The sequence below is a fragment of the Buteo buteo genome, chromosome 5 (genome assembly GCF_964188355.1).
Source record: "Buteo buteo chromosome 5, bButBut1.hap1.1, whole genome shotgun sequence".
Lineage (NCBI taxonomy): Eukaryota > Metazoa > Chordata > Aves > Accipitriformes > Accipitridae > Buteo > Buteo buteo.
In genome coordinates this window covers 52,683,016-52,702,791 of record NC_134175.1, presented here as the reverse complement: position 1 = coordinate 52,702,791, position 19,776 = coordinate 52,683,016, and the positions used below count along the sequence as shown (strand labels likewise).

At 48.4% G+C, this 19,776-nt stretch overlaps 1 protein-coding gene across 6 annotated transcripts in view; it reads right to left on the bottom strand.

Annotated features, from left to right (window-relative positions):
* FMNL2 (formin like 2) overlaps window positions 1-19,776 on the bottom strand; it is a 153,949-nt gene that overhangs the window by 68,638 nt on the left and 65,535 nt on the right. For all 6 annotated transcript variants that reach the window (XM_075029082.1, XM_075029084.1, XM_075029080.1 and 3 more), the window contains exon 2: window positions 4,192-4,275. In XM_075029082.1, coding sequence (XP_074885183.1) covers window positions 4,192-4,275 — 84 coding nt within the window. The remainder of the gene's footprint in view (window positions 1-4,191; window positions 4,276-19,776) is intronic.

Below are 19,776 nucleotides of genomic sequence, written 5' to 3'. Positions count from 1 at the left end.
CATCCCACACAGACCTGGAGGGCAGCTCAGCTCCCGGCCCCAGCAATCCAGCCAGCCCACCAGCAGGACAGTATGTCACTTTATATGTCTTACCATGGAACGGAACGACAGCAGCCGTTCATCTCCGCACTATTTAGGGGGCAGAGGGATCTGTTTCCACCACTATTAATTTTCTGCAAAACCACATCACCAGCGCTTCTGCAAGGGACCCAGCCAAGAGTCGCAGATGCTCCCTCCGAGGCTGGAGATGCCAACCACTGCCCGGCCCCGCACCACTGAGCCTTGGACCCCTCGTGCCCCGTGCACGTACCTCCAATTGCTCCATCGTTCACCAATTTTCAGTGAGCCACCTCTCTCAGGGCCAGCAAGTCAGATAACTGAAGCCACGAGCATCTCTATTGTCCAAATGCTCGGGAGTTCAATAAAACACGGGATATTCTAGCCTGTACTTTACCCACATCAGGGGAAATTCATTGGTACACAAAACATTTTTTTTTATGCAAAGCGTCCCAAAACAGAGCTGTAAATGGCTACTGAAGCACGTGCAAAGATATGGAAAATGCTTGGTTGAATGCTGTCAAAAAAATCTGCTGCAAAAGGGTTAACGGCACCATATGGCAACACACAGCAGTGAGGTACCACTTTTCAATCACCATCTCTTCATCACGTTTCTGAGGAGAGGTTTGGTTTGGGGCTCACCTGAGATATTTGTGTCAAACAAATAGCACAGCATTCCCATGACACCCTGCTCCTCGCTGTCCCGTCCAGCGGTCGCTGCCTGTCCCCTTCTTCATCAGCCACCCACCGAGACCCACAGGCAGCACGTGGGAGGGCTGCCTGCACCCTGGACATGGCCCAGTATGCTTTTAAAGTAACTCCCAGCCCGAATCCGAAGGACACGCAGGTATTTGTCAGTACTCCCCAGTGCTCTGGAATCTAATGTGGCAGGTGTGGACCACTGTGGCTCTGTGCGATTATGCTCTCAACCAGTCCATAGCGCACAGTCTCACAAAAAAAAAAACCCAAAATAAAAATACCATCAAGAAACTGCCTCTCCCCAGCCCTGGTTCATGGAGGGGAAGGCTGCATGCCATTTTCCCTTTACAAAGCTTGATGAACAGCAGCAGAGGAGGCCAGGGCACAGAAGCGAGCCTGGCTTCAAGGGCATGCGGAACACGCTAGTGTGCACTGACTGTGTCTCCAACAGGGCCCATACCTGCACACTTCTCAGTCGCAAGTTGAAATGAATCCTAAAGCAGGACACAGCACCCCACACAGCCCTGGTTCAGATGAAATTACCCCCGACACAGGCACGTTGGAGCCCGAGTGGGATGATGGATGGCGGAGGACCACCTGCCCAGGAGGCTGCTGGAGAAACCCGTCACCATCCCAGCGAGCTCCATGCTGGCCACCAGCCTCCGAAACAGCTGGCACCTGCCTTCATTTGGAGTTTCATTAGGAAAGGGAGAGAGTCCTACAAATACCTCAGTGATGGCATTTTGGATGTAAACTGCACAACTTTTGCCTTAGGTCTTTTAATTTGTTACTCCCTACTCACACCTCCAGTGTCTCCAAAGGTGAGGACATGGTGATGCCCCTGCCACAATTTGCCATTAGAGGGCAACGAAGAACTTTGTGAGATGTCCCCGACCTCTTCCCTCAACATCCGTGCTCCCTGCAATGCCTCATGGCACACAGCTGGATAAAGAGACCTGGACTACACCAAAAGGGTGGCTCGCCATGCCAGAAAATGGTATCCTCTTCCCTGCCTGGATCTGTCCCAGCGCTTACCCCACAGATGACCACTGCTCAGCCCTCTCCAGGATGGGTAACCGGTTTACTGGCTTTGTTCCTCTTCTCCTCCTTGTCTGCTAAGCCAGAAAGGCAGGGAGCAAGCTTTCAGGACACCAGCAGCAACACTTAGATGACTTGCAAGGTTTACAGACAAACGAACAGAAAGGACCACACGGGACGAGTCCTCCACAACCAGCCCAGCAACCCTTACAATGATTCACTACAACATGCACAACCCTACTCATGACAGATTATTATTATTATTATTATTATTATTGTCGGTTTTGTTGTTACCATCATCATCAGACTGGTAGCTCCCCACTTTGCTTAATCTCACTTCTGCAAGAGTGAGAGTTCCTTTTGGGGGCTGAACTCTCTCTCTTAATATTCTCAAAATATTTCACAGACAAATGGCCAGGGTCTGCTTTACAGACTATTTAGAAAATATCATTTAAGAGCAACCTCTGGACACTTTTTTATTTCAGACTTAAGTTGAAAACCAGCACAGGAGGGTAACAGTTAATTGCCTCAAGCTGTTACATTAATTTACATCCTCAGTCCTTCACTAAGCAAAAACGGGTGAAAATGGTATAATGGGTGATACCAATAGAAAATAGCAGTCAAAATTTGCATCCACGCTAAAAAGATACATTCTGTACAAATTCTATTCCTGGAAGTACTTTTAGCCACGTGCCATAATTATGTGGACAGATATAAATATTTCACACCCCATATGCTGTATTATGGTGCTTTTACAGACACCTGCTTCATGCTGCTCTAATTTACAGTGGCTGGCAAGCACCCACCAGGGATACCAGGGCAGCCGGGGAGCTGCGACGGATCACAGATACGCAGCCCCTTACTGCACGTCCCCTCGGATAGCGGGACCTTGGAAGAGTGGCACACCGTCACCTCCTGTCCCTTCGGGATCCTCGCAGCGTTGGGCTCTGCAGTGCTGGTTACAACAGTCCTGCGCTGCTTCTCTGCCTACCCTCTCCAAGTGATGGGAAGCATCCCGGGGGTGGACTCAGTGTTGTGCAAAGAGCTATTAAGATACACGATTACTCCAGATTGCAAATTTCCTCCCCTGCTTTTCCATCTGCTCATCCCTCCTATCTTGCTGTATAGTTCAGGAATGAATCAGCAGCAGCTGCATGTTGCAAAGGGTGGATCAGCTCTGAGGTGGGAGTTTGCACATCGAGGCTATGATCTAACTGCTTCTGCCTGCCCCGCTGCCAACTCAGTGCAAAGCCAGCACGCAGACTCCAGCACAAAGCTCACACTTCTACGTGCATGCTCTGAGTGTGCATGCTCTAAGCAAACATCCATGAAACAAATCACTTACAGTAGATTAAGCAATTTGTTCAGTGTCTCACTAAACTGAAACTTTAAATAGCTCAATGCTTTGCATTCTCTGCAGAGAAAACTCATGGAAAAAAGCAAGTAATTCTTTATTCAGCTTTACTTTAAGGTAGCTGGATTTTATCAGAGGCTCCACCACTGTACTAGCTAAATAGGAAATGTCCCGCAAATCTATTTATTAAAATGCTCCTGACCTCACAGCATGACTGTACCTTCTGCCAAACTCTCATCCTGGTACCGCTGTGTTTACATTTCAAGGAAACATCCTACTTTCTCAGTCCTGGATCAATTATTTTCATTAGCGATTACTTTTGAACTATATGGCAGAACCTGATTTTGCTGTTGGCTCACAAATGCACATCCTACCTTTTGCATGCTTCGCTTTCTCTAAATAATGCCGTTTCTGTTCATTTGTCATGGCAGAGCCAACCTGTTAATTGTTCTATATTGCTGCCAAGTCTGCACGCCACAGCAGAACTCATACACAAAAGATGCCTCAGCATATGGTGCTGCTTAATCCGAGGTTGTTGTTCAGCCTCTGGAGGCGAAGAGGAGTTCAAGCTGCATCACCATTCGCCTCTCCCCGAAGGCAACAGCTACCGCCAACTGCAACAACGGCTCATAATGTGGAAAGCCAAATACTCACTGGATCGAGACCGTTCGTTCAAGTTACACAGGTCAAGGCAGACCAAACTCAAAGCACTTGCTGAGAGGCGACTGAAGGTCAGTCTCTTCACGTCTGTGCCAGGCAAAACAAGCAGCATTCACCACCGCCCAGGGAAAACGGGCACAGGGGTGACGGTAACATCAGAGGGGAAAGAAATATCGCTCCGTGGCAAAAAAGAGCATTATTTTTGCAAGGCTTCTATGAGCCGTTACCAATAATGGAGCGTAAGGCCAAAGAAATGAGTGTTTGAAACTATTCAAATACTTGTCGTCTGCAAGGTCCCTTTCTAAGCCCAGGGACACTGCTGATGAAACCCAGTTGGTGCTCTCAATGAGATGTCTGCCAAAAGCCCTCCGGACCTTCCTTACCTGGTCACAGATGAGCTCCCACTTCTTCTCGTTGTCATACTGCCGCAGAAGCCGGGCTTTGTCAGGCGGCAAGTTCATCGCATTCTGTGGAGAAAGAGAAAGCAAATGTGAGGGACCACAGAGGGCTCAGGCTCCGGCGGAGTCAGACATGAGCAAACCAAGGCAACGTGGCTGCGGTTGCTTTAGTTGTTTTATGTGAATTCCTGTTGACAGGGTTATTCAGAAAAATTCCCTCTAAATGTCGTTTTTGGCCCCAAAAGCCAGGCACCGAATCACAAGGCGCCAAAGGGCAGGGCTTGGCGCTGGGCCACACTGGGACACAGGAGGTGAGCGGCTGGAGCTCAGGACCGGCCACCTCCGTCCAGGGGAGACCACGGTCCTTCCCCGTGCTGCCAGGGCACGGGAGCCACCTCCCAGCCCAGGGTCCACCACATCCCCTCTTCCCTTCGCCAGCCCCCCCACTTCAGCACACTCATAAGGAAAGCACATGCTCCAGCTGCGGGCTGGGGACTGCAGAAGGCCAGTTCTCTCCAAACAAGACCTTGAAATGCCATTTCGTTTTATTTCAACAGCGGGACGCCATTCAGGTTTTTAAATGTCACCACATGCAACCTTCTCTGGATAATACAGATCCCGGAGGTAGGACTGCCACTGCCCATCGTGACGTGCTACTCGCACACACACACACAATCCCCAGACTGCGAATGACAACCTGCAGTAAGGCAGGGGAGAGGCAGCAATTAGATGATGCCTATCGTTTGCTGGCTCCTTTGATGTCAGCTGAGACATCTTTCCATGGGCAGTTGTCTGGGGTAGGGTGGCACAGGCTGGCTACTTGCTCCCAAGGCAGTTTTCCTCAGAGCCATGTCTCTAAATGCGCAGCATAACTATCGTGCTTACGCTCCCGGAGAACCCAGGAACGCCTCGAGAGCTTCGCAAACACCAAATCTGGAGAGCCTCCCTATCAGCCCATCGGCGCCCAGCAAGGTGAAGTGGCTGAATGAAAGACCCGCTAAGCACCTCTTGGTCTCCAGCACCTCTTGGTCTCCAGCTGGCATTCCCAGACCGGCCGAATTATCCCCAATTAACCCTTCAGGACCACAAGCCTCTGGCGGTCCATCCCGGACTGTTACTGGGATGGGAGCGAAGCGCCGGCTGGTCCCTGCGGCACTGCACGCTGCAGGCGGGTCGGGCCGGTGCTGTGCACATCTCCAGCACTACCCTTCCACGTTTAATTTTAAAAAGGCTGTGGGAGGCACAAAAGTAGGCCAGAACCAAAGGCTGTTAAACAAGCCTGCAGTGAAGCAGTAATCAATGAACCGGTGTTTAGGTACCGAAACACTCTGCTCTAGAAGCACCCATCTTCACAATCTGTGCAATAAGCAGTTTTAAAGATTTATTAAAAGCAGGCCGTCCTGGGGAACCTCAGAAACACTCCCGGACCCATACTCTGCTACAGCCGGACTCGCACAGCCTGTAGCCCAGACCCCCTCCTTTTCCTCACACAAACCCTGTCCCAGGTAACGAAGGAGAGATGCGGATAGCCCAAGCTGCCACAAATGCCAACAAGAGCATCTGTTATGATCAGCCCAGCCTGCCGATTCCCCAGTCTGCTCACCCTGAATAGCACACTATAAAATAAAAATTTAAGTAAGTCCGCAGACGGGGACCGCGGGCAACCCCCGTGCCGCTGGGACGGTGCGTATAGCACTGACCTCATTGATGGGCACCGCAACAACCAGGCGAGCTTTGGGGGATGAGGGGCTTTGAAGGAGAGCCAAGAGGTTAACTGGCAGCGGCTGGCCATCCACGGCAAAGCTTTCCAACTGGGTGGCTAAGCGCTACGTCCCCGTTGCAAAGGCTTTCCCCGCTCGTCTTCCAGCAGTTGGGTGTGATGCAGGACTACCTTCCCCTACGCTTTGCCAGGGCTTTCACATCTCGGCTGCCTCGCTAACTGGTGGGCCAAGCTGTCAGCCTGCTCCCAGCCCAGCTCAGCTCAGCCCTGGGGGGAGGCAGGTGCAGAGCCGGGGCTGCTCCTGACCCAGCTCCCTCGAAGCTGCAGTTTCAGATTTCCCTCTCCTTGGGTTTATTCCCGCAGCCCGGGCTGGAAACCAGGAGGGCTCCGGCGTGATCCAGGAGCAGATGTGGCATTCCTGCCCGTGGGCAATGATAGCTGCGAGGAGGCAGGGCCAGCGGAGGAGCGAAGGTTGCTGCAGCCATCTGCCTTCGCCCAGAGGGAAGCAGCCCCTCCGCAAGGCTCGGCGGAGGGGTCCCCCTCGTCCAAGCATGTCCCTGGCCACGTTGGTGCCACCACGGCCCCGGCGGAGCCTGAAAGCACAGGAGCATAGGCAGGGACAGAGAGGCTCACGCCCCAAACACCATCCTTCCACATTTTTAGTGTGACAGCAAACATCTCTCCTTACCAGCAATACTGTGGACCCGCAAGGGACCCCTCTGGTGCACGGGTACCTCCTGGTCCGTGCAGGACCACGGAGGGAGGCGAGGACAGCTCAGGTCTCCAGCCGATCTCGCCGTCTGTACGTTGCAGATGTATTTGCTATTGTCCCAGAAGACCTTATCTCCCTCCATCCTGGCTGACAAGCATCACTCGCTCCTGGGGATCCCCTCCGCCGCCCTGCTGCTGGGATGACTGCTCTTCCTAAAGCTTGTTTTCCATCAGATAACAAATAATCTTCCTTTTGCTCATCTGTGCTGTCATGTTGACAGTATTTATAGGCTGTGATCATATCTGCGCTTGATTCTCCTCTCAGTCTCTCGCCATGTACCTTATCAGTTCTACTTATCATTTTAATGCACTCCTTGGTATTTTTCCTGGGGCTTCTTCAAGCACCATTCCTTACCTCTGAGGATGCAAACATATTTCATAGCTACGCTAAATCTCAGCTGTAGGAAAAGCTTCACTGTTTACCTGCAATACACCCCTTGTCACACTCTGATCTTATAGTTAATCAGCTTACCCAACCAGGTTGGCGCTTGGACAAGAACCTGCCTGGAACCCTTTGCAGAATTCAGTCATGGCAAGAGTTCAGCACGGATGAAAGCCTGAAACAGGGAAAACAAGACCCAGGCAGCAGGCTCCAGTGATCTCATTTTGAAATGAATTAAATCTGATCTCATTCTGAAATGTGAACTCCACTCTGCGTCTTTTTGCTGTACACAATCATTTCATGTATTTCAACAATGACTGCAACTCACTTCAGATACCTCTGTCCTGGTCCAACAGGTATAATTATTTATGAATACCTTGTGTGCAACCAGGTTCAAATCTCTGCGTGTAAGCAGTGCATGATTTGCACCTACTCGCTTCTCAATAACAGATTTAAAGCAGTTTTGAAACCTGCTAGTGTGCAAGTCCATAACCGTGCTATGGACAGGACCCTCCACTGAGGCAAACCAAGGCAGGTCACCCCAGCAGCCCCTCTACCCCCTGCCTTCATCTCTTCTGGAGGGAACTGGGAAGGAAACGACTACTTCTGCTGTCTGCTGCCCCTCTGGCCTCATCAGTCATGCAGTAAGGAGGGAATGCGCTTGGACCAGGGCTTTTCATGCTGGCAGAGTCAGTTCGACATTAACTTTTATGTTTTATACATAAATCAGTTTGAATGGCTTTCTTAGCAACTGGATCAAATTGCACTCATTTACTGGAAACTATCACAAGACATTCTCACTCACAACCCAAGGGTCTCTGCTTGTCGTGCAGGTTTATTCTCTTCTCCCTGTCTATAAGACATCTGCTGAATCGGATCTCCTGATCCCCCGGAGCTCCCTGTCCTTCGGCTCGGCTCTCCTGCAGCCTCCAGGCCGGTGCCCCAGCACACCTGACCCCACTCAACGTACACCTTCATCAAGGCTGTCAGCGGCTGTAGCAAGTAACCCTTGTTTCTCTGTACAAAATAACTCAGGTGTAGATCGTACCTTCTCTAAAACCTGGACTAATGCTGTTCCTCAGCTGGTCTCACCATTAATAACCATTCCCTGCTGGAAAACTAGTTGCTAAACCATGGTATTTTTACTTAAATGGGAAGCAATGTATTTTATGTTTATGCATGGCACTATACCAATCGGCTTTCTAAAATCCAACTGCACTATATCTAATTGCATAACCTTTAGCTGTTGCACCAGTAACTGTGGCAAAGAAGGCTACTGAATTGGCTGGCTTGACCGTAACAGTTGCCATAGTTTTGAGTCTAGTCATAACTAACCAGAAGTAGTCTGGATTTCTTGTTCTCTGTGGATCAGTGAAATGACTCATGAATGTCTCCTGGCCACTTCCAGCTCTTACGACTATGGGCTTCAGGCATACCAGCATTTTTTAGTTAACTACAGGTCTATGACCTGTGATTTCTCTTTCCATCTTTACCCTAATTAAGAGTTCATGCTTTGAAGGCTTTTGATAGCATAACTATTCCCCTCCTGATACAATCTAAATCCCTGCTGTTGCCAGAAGGGATGGCCCCACTCTCTCCTCGCCTGCCTGTGTCCCCAGCCAGGTCGTCCCTTACCATCCCGTGTCACCACCAGCACTTACGCAGCTGGAGGGCCTTTGCCAGCAGAGCAGACTTTGATCAGCTCAGGAAGAAGCACCACACCTTTATACTGGATACCCATCTTCCATTAGGATCCTATCTTGGGCCACAAAAGACCATTTTTTTTAGTGGCAACAGCAGCTGAAGCAGCCCCGCTGTCTCGTACCCCACTGCCCTGCATCCCAATCCCCGGCTGGCCCTGCGCACACGCCTGCCTGGCTTGTACTGAATGTGGTCTAAATTAAAAAGAACTGTTTCTGGTCAAGCTATTTTTAATTCAAGTCAGTGACATGAGTCCGACAAGCTGCACAGTGGCACGAACCGAGGGGCTGCCGGGGCCATGCCATAGCCCTCATGCCAGATCGCATAGTAGCCGTGATATAACCTCCCTATGTTTGGGGTTTTGCCTCTTGCACCCCATCATCACCCTGGGTCACGCAGCCCTGTGTAAAACGCTGATGCCCACCACACCTGGCTGAGCATCTGCATCCAGGTGAGGTCTGAAGCTTTGCTCCACTCCTTCCTCCCACAGATTCACAGCCTTAGGAAATTAGTCCCACCTTCCTCACTGTACTGCAAATTTCCATTACATCACACCGCTTCTAGGACTGAAGAGAAAAAAAAAAAAAACCAAACCAAACCTCTGGCACATCATTCTGCCTCAACGTCTGCAAGGCAATAGGAAATTGGTGCGCACCGCCGCTTTACAGTCTCCGAGTGAGGTTTCCGACTCCTCAGAAACACCTACAAACACAAATCTGGAGCACTGCACTCAAAAGTAACTGCAGCTAGATCCTACACAGCATCGTGCTGTCTGCGAGGGCCCGTTTCCAATCATATTTTGGCTCCAAAACCACATAACTTCTCTTTTTCCCCACAAATTCCAAAGTTATTCATGTCTAGTGCTATGTGCCAAATAATATAGGTAAGGTTTCCATTCCGTTTGCTCCGGGTTGGCATTATAAAGCTAGAACTTAAATTAATCACAGTAGCAGATGGAAAACTGGGGGAAATACTAGCAGACCTATGAAATATTAAATTGCTTAAGAGTTAAAAATAAAACCAACAGTGCATCAAGGAAATATATGTATTTTTAACCTATGAAACAAAGCCTAGCTCCATCCAAACTGGCAGGCCCAACAGCATCTCCAAAGCATGGGGCCAGATGACTCGGTAACGCCGCTGCGTACCAGGACGCATCAAGATTTAGCCTCATCCCAAGGGGATGATTTCACCCGTCTCAGTGTGACCGCGAGAGCAGTGGTCGAGCGCAGGGCAGGAAAACAGTTTCCCGTGCAGCAACGTTATCTTCTAGCCATGAGCAGGCAGAAGAAAGCAGGATTGCTAGTGCAGGCATCTGAGCTTTGCACTTCACATGCCACCCCCAAAAAAGAGAGCAACTGTAAATACAGGTTGGTCACTGAGAACCGAACTCCTCCATAACTCAAGGTAAAAGCTGTGGGTTGCACTTCGCTGCCCTGTTCAACTGACCAAATTTTGTGCCGTTTGCTACGACCGGCTGGCTTGCTGGTTGTAACCCTCTTACCTCTGTCCTCCAGAAGTCTCCACAGAAAAGCAGTTTCAAATTAGGTTTTGAGTCGACAGAGCATCTGAATTTACTACGGAAACTGCGTAGCCTCCGTTTCCACTTTTTGGCACTAAAACCTATTTTTGTAGACTCATTTGCAAGAGTTGGGCACCACCACCATGGCGCTTGGCTTCGCCCTTGACCTTGAACCTGGCCCTTGGGGATCTGCACGCCGTCCCCTTCCATGGAAAAGGGGGGCACCGGCTCGGCCCACAGAGCTGCTGGTGGCCACGCACGGTAGCCCCAGGCTTCAGGGGCAAAGTGCTCCTGCATCACCATGTATTATCACCATTATCCAGAGAAAATTCTAAAATAGTAGCCCATGCGCTGCAGAGGGATAAAGCACCCAACTGGCTGAGTTTATTCACATTACAGAAATATCAATACGTTCAGCAGCATTTGTGGTTTTGCTAAGGAAAGGACCAGCACGTAACTACAGGTTTGAACTTGCAGACCAGGTCACACCGGCATCAGCTCTGCATGCTAGATGCTGGTGGTGGGATGACTGAGCTGTATTTTTTCTAACTTATTCCTCGTTTTAATGAGAATTAAAAGGCTCAATGTTTTGGAAAACAAGTGTAGCAGCAACTTGACTGACTCAAAAGCATAAACATTGCTAATTAATAGCATTAGGCTGTTGCTCTTATTAATCTTATCATCTTTAAGTCTAAATCCCTTTTATTTCTGAATCATGACATTAATGTGCTAGCAACAAACATGACGGAGTCCTCCTGATCCATCTGTTCCCATGAACGGCCCTGCATCTGTTAGTAAGACAACTGGAGCACATGTACCCTAAAATATGAGATGTTTCCACCAGCCTACTCCCATCCGCTGGACGGTGATGGAAAAAGCCTGGCATGACAGCAAAGCTCAGCCTGGCAAGGCAAGGCAAGTCAACCAATGCTGCAAACTTCAGAGCTGGAGGAAGGCAAAATTTAACAGCTGCTTCAGCAAAGAGTTAAACTTCCCACTTTCATAACAGCACCGTTAACTTTAAATGAAATAAAAGTATCCCAAGAAAACCTTATGTGCAACTACAGCATCTTCAGCATGGCAGGGAAGGGTGCAGGTTAATACCCACTCCTCTATGAGACACAGCAGAGTAGCTTATATTCCTGAAACCTAATTCCCAGTTCGCTTTCTCCTTCCACCCTTCCTCTGATTGGGATTATTCCTGACTTGCACGAGTACCAGAAACACAGAAAAACAAATCTGGGTAGTTTTTGGCTTCACAACAGCATAGATGAAAAAGATCAGGGCTTTAATACATTTAAAACAATATTCTTGGCCCTTGTAAATTAGGTTCAGATTTACATACCGACATCAAAGCTCTGCTCACTACTCCAGGAATTGCAGACTTCAAGGACCCCCTATCCTCACCTGGAATTTCCTAATCTGAGCTTATTCTCCAGCTCATCAGTTAAACCTCTCAATCCCTCGCAGACTTTCATAACAGCCATGTCTATTGCATTTTGCCTCCAGCTCTCCTGGTTTTATCTCCACTTTCTCCACCACGATGAGCTACAATCTTAATTTTTTCTGCATTACAGTCAGGGCTGTTTTAAGGCACAGCCTGAACTATTTTAAGCTTTTATTAATATCTAGTGAGTTCTTACAAAGTAAATCCAAAATTAGTTCATAAGTCAAATCCATACCTCCCACTTTCATAAAACTGAGAAAGAGCAGCCCCCTTCCCTGGCTAGAGAAGCCTGAGAACAAAACACCGGCTCCTGAGTGGATCCAGGTTTACTTCTTGGCACTGTGAGGTGCCTATGTCTTCCCAGAAACCAGGATCCAAAAGTAACCGAATTCCAGAAATAATAAAAAGAGAATGCAAAGCAATGTAACATGCAGTTCAGATCTGTTCATGTATATTCATAAAGACACTGACATTATCACCCTTCATTGTCAGATATGTACCATTTTTGAGTTTGTAAATGTTCCTGCACATTTTCTAAACTTAAGTCGGTGTGAAAAGAAACCCAGTTTATAATGTTACAAAGAGACACCTTCTTTACTGGACAGAGGATGCACAGGCATCAGTGGCAAGCCAGGGTTTTGTACTCACCCTTTAAGGCTTGAGTGATGAAAGATGACTCGCACCTACTCAGCTCTTGGCCTCCACGGGGATAACCAACTCCAGAGGCGACAGTGGCTGTTTCATGTTGACTCAGGGCCATAAAGCTGTCACGAGTGACACCTCCTTACTCATCCCGCTCACTTAAATTACTCCTGATCTGAGGTCTACTACAGGTCTACAACATCTAAAGCCTTGGTACAGCATTCTTCATCTCAAAACATTCCCCAGGTGAAACACACACTGACCAGATCACCCAACACCACGATACAGGAGGTTGGTGGCAATCAAGTTTGTTTAGCCTGGGGTAAAACTCCTAAGAACTAGACTCTTGGCCCCAAACTCACCTCACTTGCCATCGCTGGAGAGGGTCAGCTCACAGCACTGCCGCACCGTGCTGCCCAGGAGGAGACCCCCTTGTCCCGTCCCTCACCCTACCCCTAACTCTGACCCCTTCTGCCAGGGAAAGAAAGAAGGAAAAAAAGTCTCTCGCTAACTTCAGTAGCTGCCTACTAAAACAATCCTTGGTATTTTTGTACAGTATTAAAATTTAATTCCAGGACCCGGCCTGTAAAACAGCCCTTAATATTCTTCTACAATATTAAAATTTAACTTTTTGCCATTTTCTGTGCTACTTAACTTCTCAGTCCTGCTACGGTGTGTTTATTTAGGAAAGCTAGAGAAAAGTGAAGCAATCTCAAAGTTCGTTGACTTTATGAGGAATCCAAGCTAGGCTAAAATTAAATGTACTTATTGTTCTAATCCTCCTTTTTTTTTTCCCTTTTTTTTTTTTTTTTCATTAAACTGGTCTTTGATCTAAAAATACGAATGCTCTCGCTGCACGAGTCCTTTCTCCTCCTGAACACACCCTGGCTCTGTAGGGAGAGCGCTGCGAAGAGCAGGGTCAGACTCGCCGGCACGGGGTGACTTGCCGAGGGCTGCAGCGTCCCCGCTCAGAGGACATGGAGCACAGGGGGGTCATCATGGCCCAGGGCTGCGGTGGGGACGCTGGCACGGAGCTCATCCTCAGAAACACAAGGGGGAAAAAACAAGGAAAATTCTTTGACTCTGGATCCGTGATTCCCCACGCTCATCTCAGTCATCGAGCAACATCTACTTTACACCTTGAAAGGGAAAGCTGGGATCCAGAAAACCGCTGTGACTACCTGCGGTTCCCCAGCAGACAAGGAAGGACTAAACCATCCAGAAATCCAGCGGCAGGGAAGGGTAAATACTTCTTGGGAGGTCAGTCACCTCCTGGGTGTTTACAGACGAACGCCCCGCTAGCAGCGGTTCTGCTGGCAGCACATCAGCCCCGAATCCTGATGGAGCATGGCCCGGAGACGTTCCCAGCGAGAGAGCCGAGGGGTCCCTGCCGCACGCAGCGGGCGGTGGACGACGTCCACGTTGCGAGGCTGTCACTCAGATGCCCAGAGGCTTGTTTCGATGCCCGTGTTTCACCATCACTGCGGTTCTCCGTGACTTCCCCGAGCCTCTCCATGACCGGCCGCACTCGTCACCCCCGCTCTGAGCTTCCTTGTGCCGCTGCTGTTCACTTCGCTTCTCTCTGCTTTGTTTTAGCAGCATTACCGTTTGCAGATTTACAATAAATTAGCATTTAACTTCAAAGCTCTTCACAGAGGTTAGTCCCCATACATATAAATAGTAGCATGGGCATTGTACAGATGAAAGCACCGACACGGAGACGTTTAATGCTGCTGCACGTGAAAATGCAGGTGCGAGTGGGAATCTCGGAATTTCCCCCCTGCCACTGCGGGCTCGTCCCCATGCAGACACAGCCACAGCTCGTGTTTGGGGTCAAAACCCCTTTGCCTCTGCGTGGGAGCACACGGTGAGTGGGGTCTCGCTGGGCAGTCAGGATGCCTCTGATGCTGCTGCTGAAACTTCGCCTCGAAGGTTTTGGTGGCCAAGGACGACTGCTGCTGCCACAGAACTCTTTGCTCCTTTCAAAAATTCAGACACGGCCTAATGCATTTCACATTTTGGAAAAGCTGAAGCCTCATTAATTCACCCCTGAAAAATAGTTTCATGCTACAAAAGCTTCAAAGCCCAACTCACCGCTGACTCACCCGGCCTGGAAGATTGCTCCAAGCAAGCCCTGCGGCTTTATTAAATCATTCAAAGGCACTCACTGCTGATAAGGCAACCACAAAATCCAAAATTAAACCCGTTTTAGTGAAATGTCTGAGAAAATGTCTTCCAAAGAACCAAAATACACGCGCCAAAGGCTGTGCTTGGACTTGCACAGATTGTGGTCAGTGCGCATGATCCCAGGCGCTCAGGGCGAGCGGTGTCCTCACTGCGGGGCACCAGGCACTCGCCCCGGCTGCTGGATGCTGCAGGACAGGGAAATCGTAGAAGACATACAGACAAGGGTCTTCAGTGATTTTTACAATTTTTCTGACCCTGCGCTGGCACGCGGCAGTACCGAGGGGTGAAGCCTGAGCATCTCAACAGTTATCCCAGATATGCTGATGGGGTTTGGTTGTTTTCTTAAACTTTTATCTGGATCTCATTGAAAAAAAAGCTTTACTGTAAATCAGAGGATCCCATCCCCTTGTGACGCCGTTCACTATAAACCATATGGAAATAAGAGCAAATGTTGCAGAGCTATGTGTGTAACCGAACTGCTGTTCATCAATCACTCTGTTGAAAAGAAAAATCAAAATTAAGGGCAGCAGCACCTATCAGCGGCTGCCAAAAACCATCTGCCATCTGTGCACAGAAGACGATTGCAGAATCTCAGCATAAAAGCAGCTGCAAAGAACAGTCGGTTCAAAGGCCACGTTCTTTCCAAAGGTGTAAATCTCATCTGCGAAATAAAGCAATGCTGCGTAACAGCCCCTTGATTTCAAGAGGAGAGTCAGCCCTGAGCACCCTGCAGGAAAAGCTTGGGTGGTGAGGGGATGCCTCGGGGCAGGAGTTGACCACGATAACCTGGCCGGAAGGGTAACGAGATGAGAAGGATGCTCCTCAAACATACCCTGGACATTTTGGAGCACATTTGATATGACATCCCTGAGGACGAGAGAAGCGATTTGCAGAAGGTGAGTGGAACACAATACCTCCGACCTCACCTCCCGTATGGAGGACTCCTAATTTCCCCGCCACCTAAAGCAATGACCTGGTCACAGACAGTCTGCAAAGTTGGCCTCGTTGGGGAAAAGCTGCAAGCTCTCATAAAAACAGCAGTTAAACTTCATCTGACTGCAATTTTAAAAGCAGCTGATGATCACAAATTATCCTACATGCACTTTTTCGATAGAAAAAAACAAGTCTTGTCCCACCATAAATACACAGGTGATGTAGGGTGAGCCCACATGGTTCAAAGGGCAGCAATACACCGCTTCAACGGTGACAGAGGGACAATTCCCTTATCCAGAAACAACGGGAAACAAGAGAAGGAGCAATCGTACCCACGCTCAACTGCGCCCTGAGCCCAGAGCTTAGCACTTTTCACACCGGTCGTTCACGGGCGTACAAGCGGGAAACTTCCCCGGTGAAATCTGGGGGAAGCAGCAATCCTGCTTTTGCAGCAGAGACGGGTGAAACGGCAAAGCCCACGCTGCCCAGGCAGATATCACTGTCACCACGTGTTCAAGGGCAAGGTGCTGCCCAGAAACTCTTCAATTTAGCACTGGGCCTGCGCTAAAGGCGTTTGGCAAAAATGTACTCCAACATCACTGAAGCTTCTTCCCTGCAAAAGTATGGTGAAAGAAGTGCTTTGGAATCAGATGAGAAAAATCAGAAAAAGTGGGGTTTGTGTCATCACACACACTTTCTTTTCCTCTCATGCCCTTGTACTATCACTCTACTGAACACTTATATAGGAAGGAAAAACATAGCTATTTCTGTCAGGAATCCATAAGAATGTTTCCAAAACATAGAAGAGCTTTTATTTTTCCCATTAGTGTATATTAAATGAAAAAAGAAAGCACTCCCTTTCTCAACCTACCATTTCAAGAATAAATATCACATTGAAGTTTATAATTGCACAGCTATATTTGTACAGTAGCACAACTAAAGAAGCCTGAATTTAGTGAAAGCTTGAACTGTTTCATATATGTGAATGCACCTTTTCCCCTATACGCATATGGATATAAATACATGTAATTTATCAGAGTGAGTTTCTTATGCAAATGCATATCAATATTTCAACTATTGCATTTTAAAGCGCCCACCAAAAAAAACACATGGCAAAATCCAAACACGAACACACAAACATACGCATAAAAGCCCCTCAAACCCAGAAGAAAACACGGCAATGCACATGGTGGGCACAAACTGAAATACAGGAAATTCCACTGAAAACGCGAGAACAGGCTATTTCACACGGAGGGTGGCTGGTTGGCCACCTCCACCTCCTCCACTTCACCACTGCCCAGAGGTTGGGACAAGGGCCCCGCGGGGATGCACACTCGCTCTGCATCCCTCGCACAGGTACCCACGAGGGCAATAGAGAAGCTGCTCACCTGTCCCAGCCCACCCTCCTGCTCCTGCTTAAGCTGATAGACGTTTAAAACAGACAACGAATAAAAATTAAAAGCAAATAAAACCCACACGGCCACCGCGTTTTAGTCCGAGGACACAGAGGAAACAGTGTAGGTTGGCAGCTTCCCTGATTGATGTTGGTCTAGAAACAAAATCTTAATTTGAATAATATTAAGGGCTGAATAAACCAAGAAAAATAAATGAACTCAGGGATAAAAAGCCTGGCCCCCGTCCCGGTCCCAGGTTTCATGTCTCTGACGGATGTCAGCACGAGCCTTCCTTGCAAAACCACGTCTCAGACAAAACTCCTCTGCTTCTGAAGCAGACGTGAACTCACTGATCAGGTGCTCAGAGTTCACTTAAGCAAACGTAGCCTTTAGTGCCTATTTTTAATTTTCCCTGTACACAGCTGAGCTCTCTTCCCTGCCTGACAAGTATCCCACATTGCCAGCGAGTCAGGTCTCTGCAGCTTGCTTCATGCTGTCCAGAAGGGAGTAGATAAGCGAGAAGCACTTTTTAAAAATTGCAAATTATTTACGTCCCTCTTTTCTGCACTCAAGTACCTGATGAACAGTGAAAGGAATTTATCTGCAAGTTTGTTACACTTAAAAATGTAAACACAAGAAAAGGCTCTCATATGCCAAGCTTCAATCCCAAGTGAATTTTTAAAGGTTTATAAACCTTGGTTTCTACTGGAAATATTTACAGGTCTAACTACTGCAGGCACCACCGCAACCCAACAGAAGAGGTGGATGGGAAGCCAAAGTAAACCACAAACGTGTGACTTTCTAGCCATAATGAGAAATACTTCATACAGCAAGACTGCTTTGTCTTTTACTCTGTTATAACTGACCCCCAAGGCTCCCTTACATTACGTCTGCCTGGGTTGACAATAAAAGAGTCAGTAAAAATGTATGACACGCAAGCACGCACATATACGCATGCACATCATATGAATAATTTTAAGCACCTAAAAATTATGCATCTTCAAACTACCAGCCCCGATATTTGCCCTTTTACTGGTCACATTTTCATGTAACCTTCTTGAAGTATTTTTTTTCATTGCCTTTCAGTGTTCGAGTGTTAAGCTCCAAGTATTTGCCAAGTATGAGGCATCAGGATTTGACTGAACAATCGCACATGGCCGCTGAGCAAACACCTCTGCCTTTGCTCCCTTTGTTCCCTTCCTGGAAAACCCGTCCTTGACGGGCACTGGCTGCCCTTGCCGTGTCCTAATCCCGAACGCGTCCACGTGTCTCGCCCGGGTAGCCCTCACCGGCGAGCTCCCGCTCCCTGCCCGAGACGGACATTTTACAGCACTGCAGATGTCAAACCGAGCAATACATTAGCGTTTATGTAGCGCGCGCGCCCTGCCAGACAACTTGGCATGAAATATAAATGAAGAGCTGCCGCAAGCGGGGAAATGGCCTCAAGCGCTGCGCACAGGTTTGCTGAAACGCCGACTTGCTGTGCGCGGCTCCCTGCACGTGGGCACGGGCAGCGCCGTCCTAAATGCGACCACACCGCCGCGCGTGTGCTGCAAAAATATTCCCCTGCCTCTCGCAGAACCAGAATTCGCTATTGCGACCCGGTCACAGTACACGTTATTTTGTAGTAAACCAACCGAAGGCGCATTGGGAATTCAGACACGTGCATTACGTCAGTCTCCATCGTTTTTTCTACGTTTATTGCCACACTAATAGCTCCTGTAGCAGGCAAGCAGAGTTCACATAGTGACCCAAGATGCTACAAAGCCACCAGCTCTTTGGTTAAGTAAATGAATTTTCACAAGCGTAAACTTTCTTCACTCATCCCACATGGGTTTTAACCCCGAAGGCTCAGGATGCTCCTCTCAATATAAGCAACATTGAGGACCGGTGTGGACACAGCTGACCCCCCCCTCATCCCGGCGGTGCTTCATTTGTTCTCCTCCCTGAAATCTGGGATCAAAGACCCGCAGTCTGGCACGCTGAGCTGGCCGTGCGGTACCGAGAGGGTCACAGCCTTATGGAAAACCTGCTGAGCTCCCAGGCGTGGGACAAAACCTTCCTCGGAAAAGCTCCACGTCGGGAAACAGACTTTGGTTATTCTTTAAGCGCTTTTACTGCGGCCATCCCAAAACCAGTCCTAAAGGTAGATGCTAGACCAATAAATGTTTGAACTCTCCCATAAAAGTTTCTACTAGGTTACTTTTTCCAAATAAAGCCCTAACCACATTTTCTGGGCTCCTGCTTATGATCAGCATGCTGAAGTTTCCAGCGTGCACCAGAGTAACTGACACTTCGTAGACCTCAGCTTTCCTTGCACAGTTTCTAATTCACTTCTAATAAACTTTCACAGTCAGTCAGTGAGTCGTCTACGATACACATTACCTAACACGATGCTCAGACATGAACCGAATAAAGTGTTGTTACTGCAGAGACTTGAGCACTAAAGTTAACTTGCTTGAAATGTGTATCTTGGAAAATGATGAGGCAATTCTGAATGCTATTTTTAATCTCCATAAGAAGATCAATACTAAATTTCTGGAAACTTCCCATCTGTACCACACATACATGGATACCTATACACAGAAATACAGGCTTAATTCTTTATACATGCCATGTACAAATACCTAAAACTGCTTTGTCTATTCAATCAGGGCTTAACTCTGTTCAAGTGCTGTACACAAATCAAATCCACGGCACACCCACTGCAATGAATTTATTTCTTTTTTGTTTTTCTGTTCTTAGCTTCACTCCTTACTACAGGACAAAAGTTATCCTCTGATTCCTCATCGATAGGATGTGCCAGGACACAAGGAGAAAGTCATTGCCCAAAGGGCTTACTCCAATGTGCCAGCTGGTGGATTTCTCTCT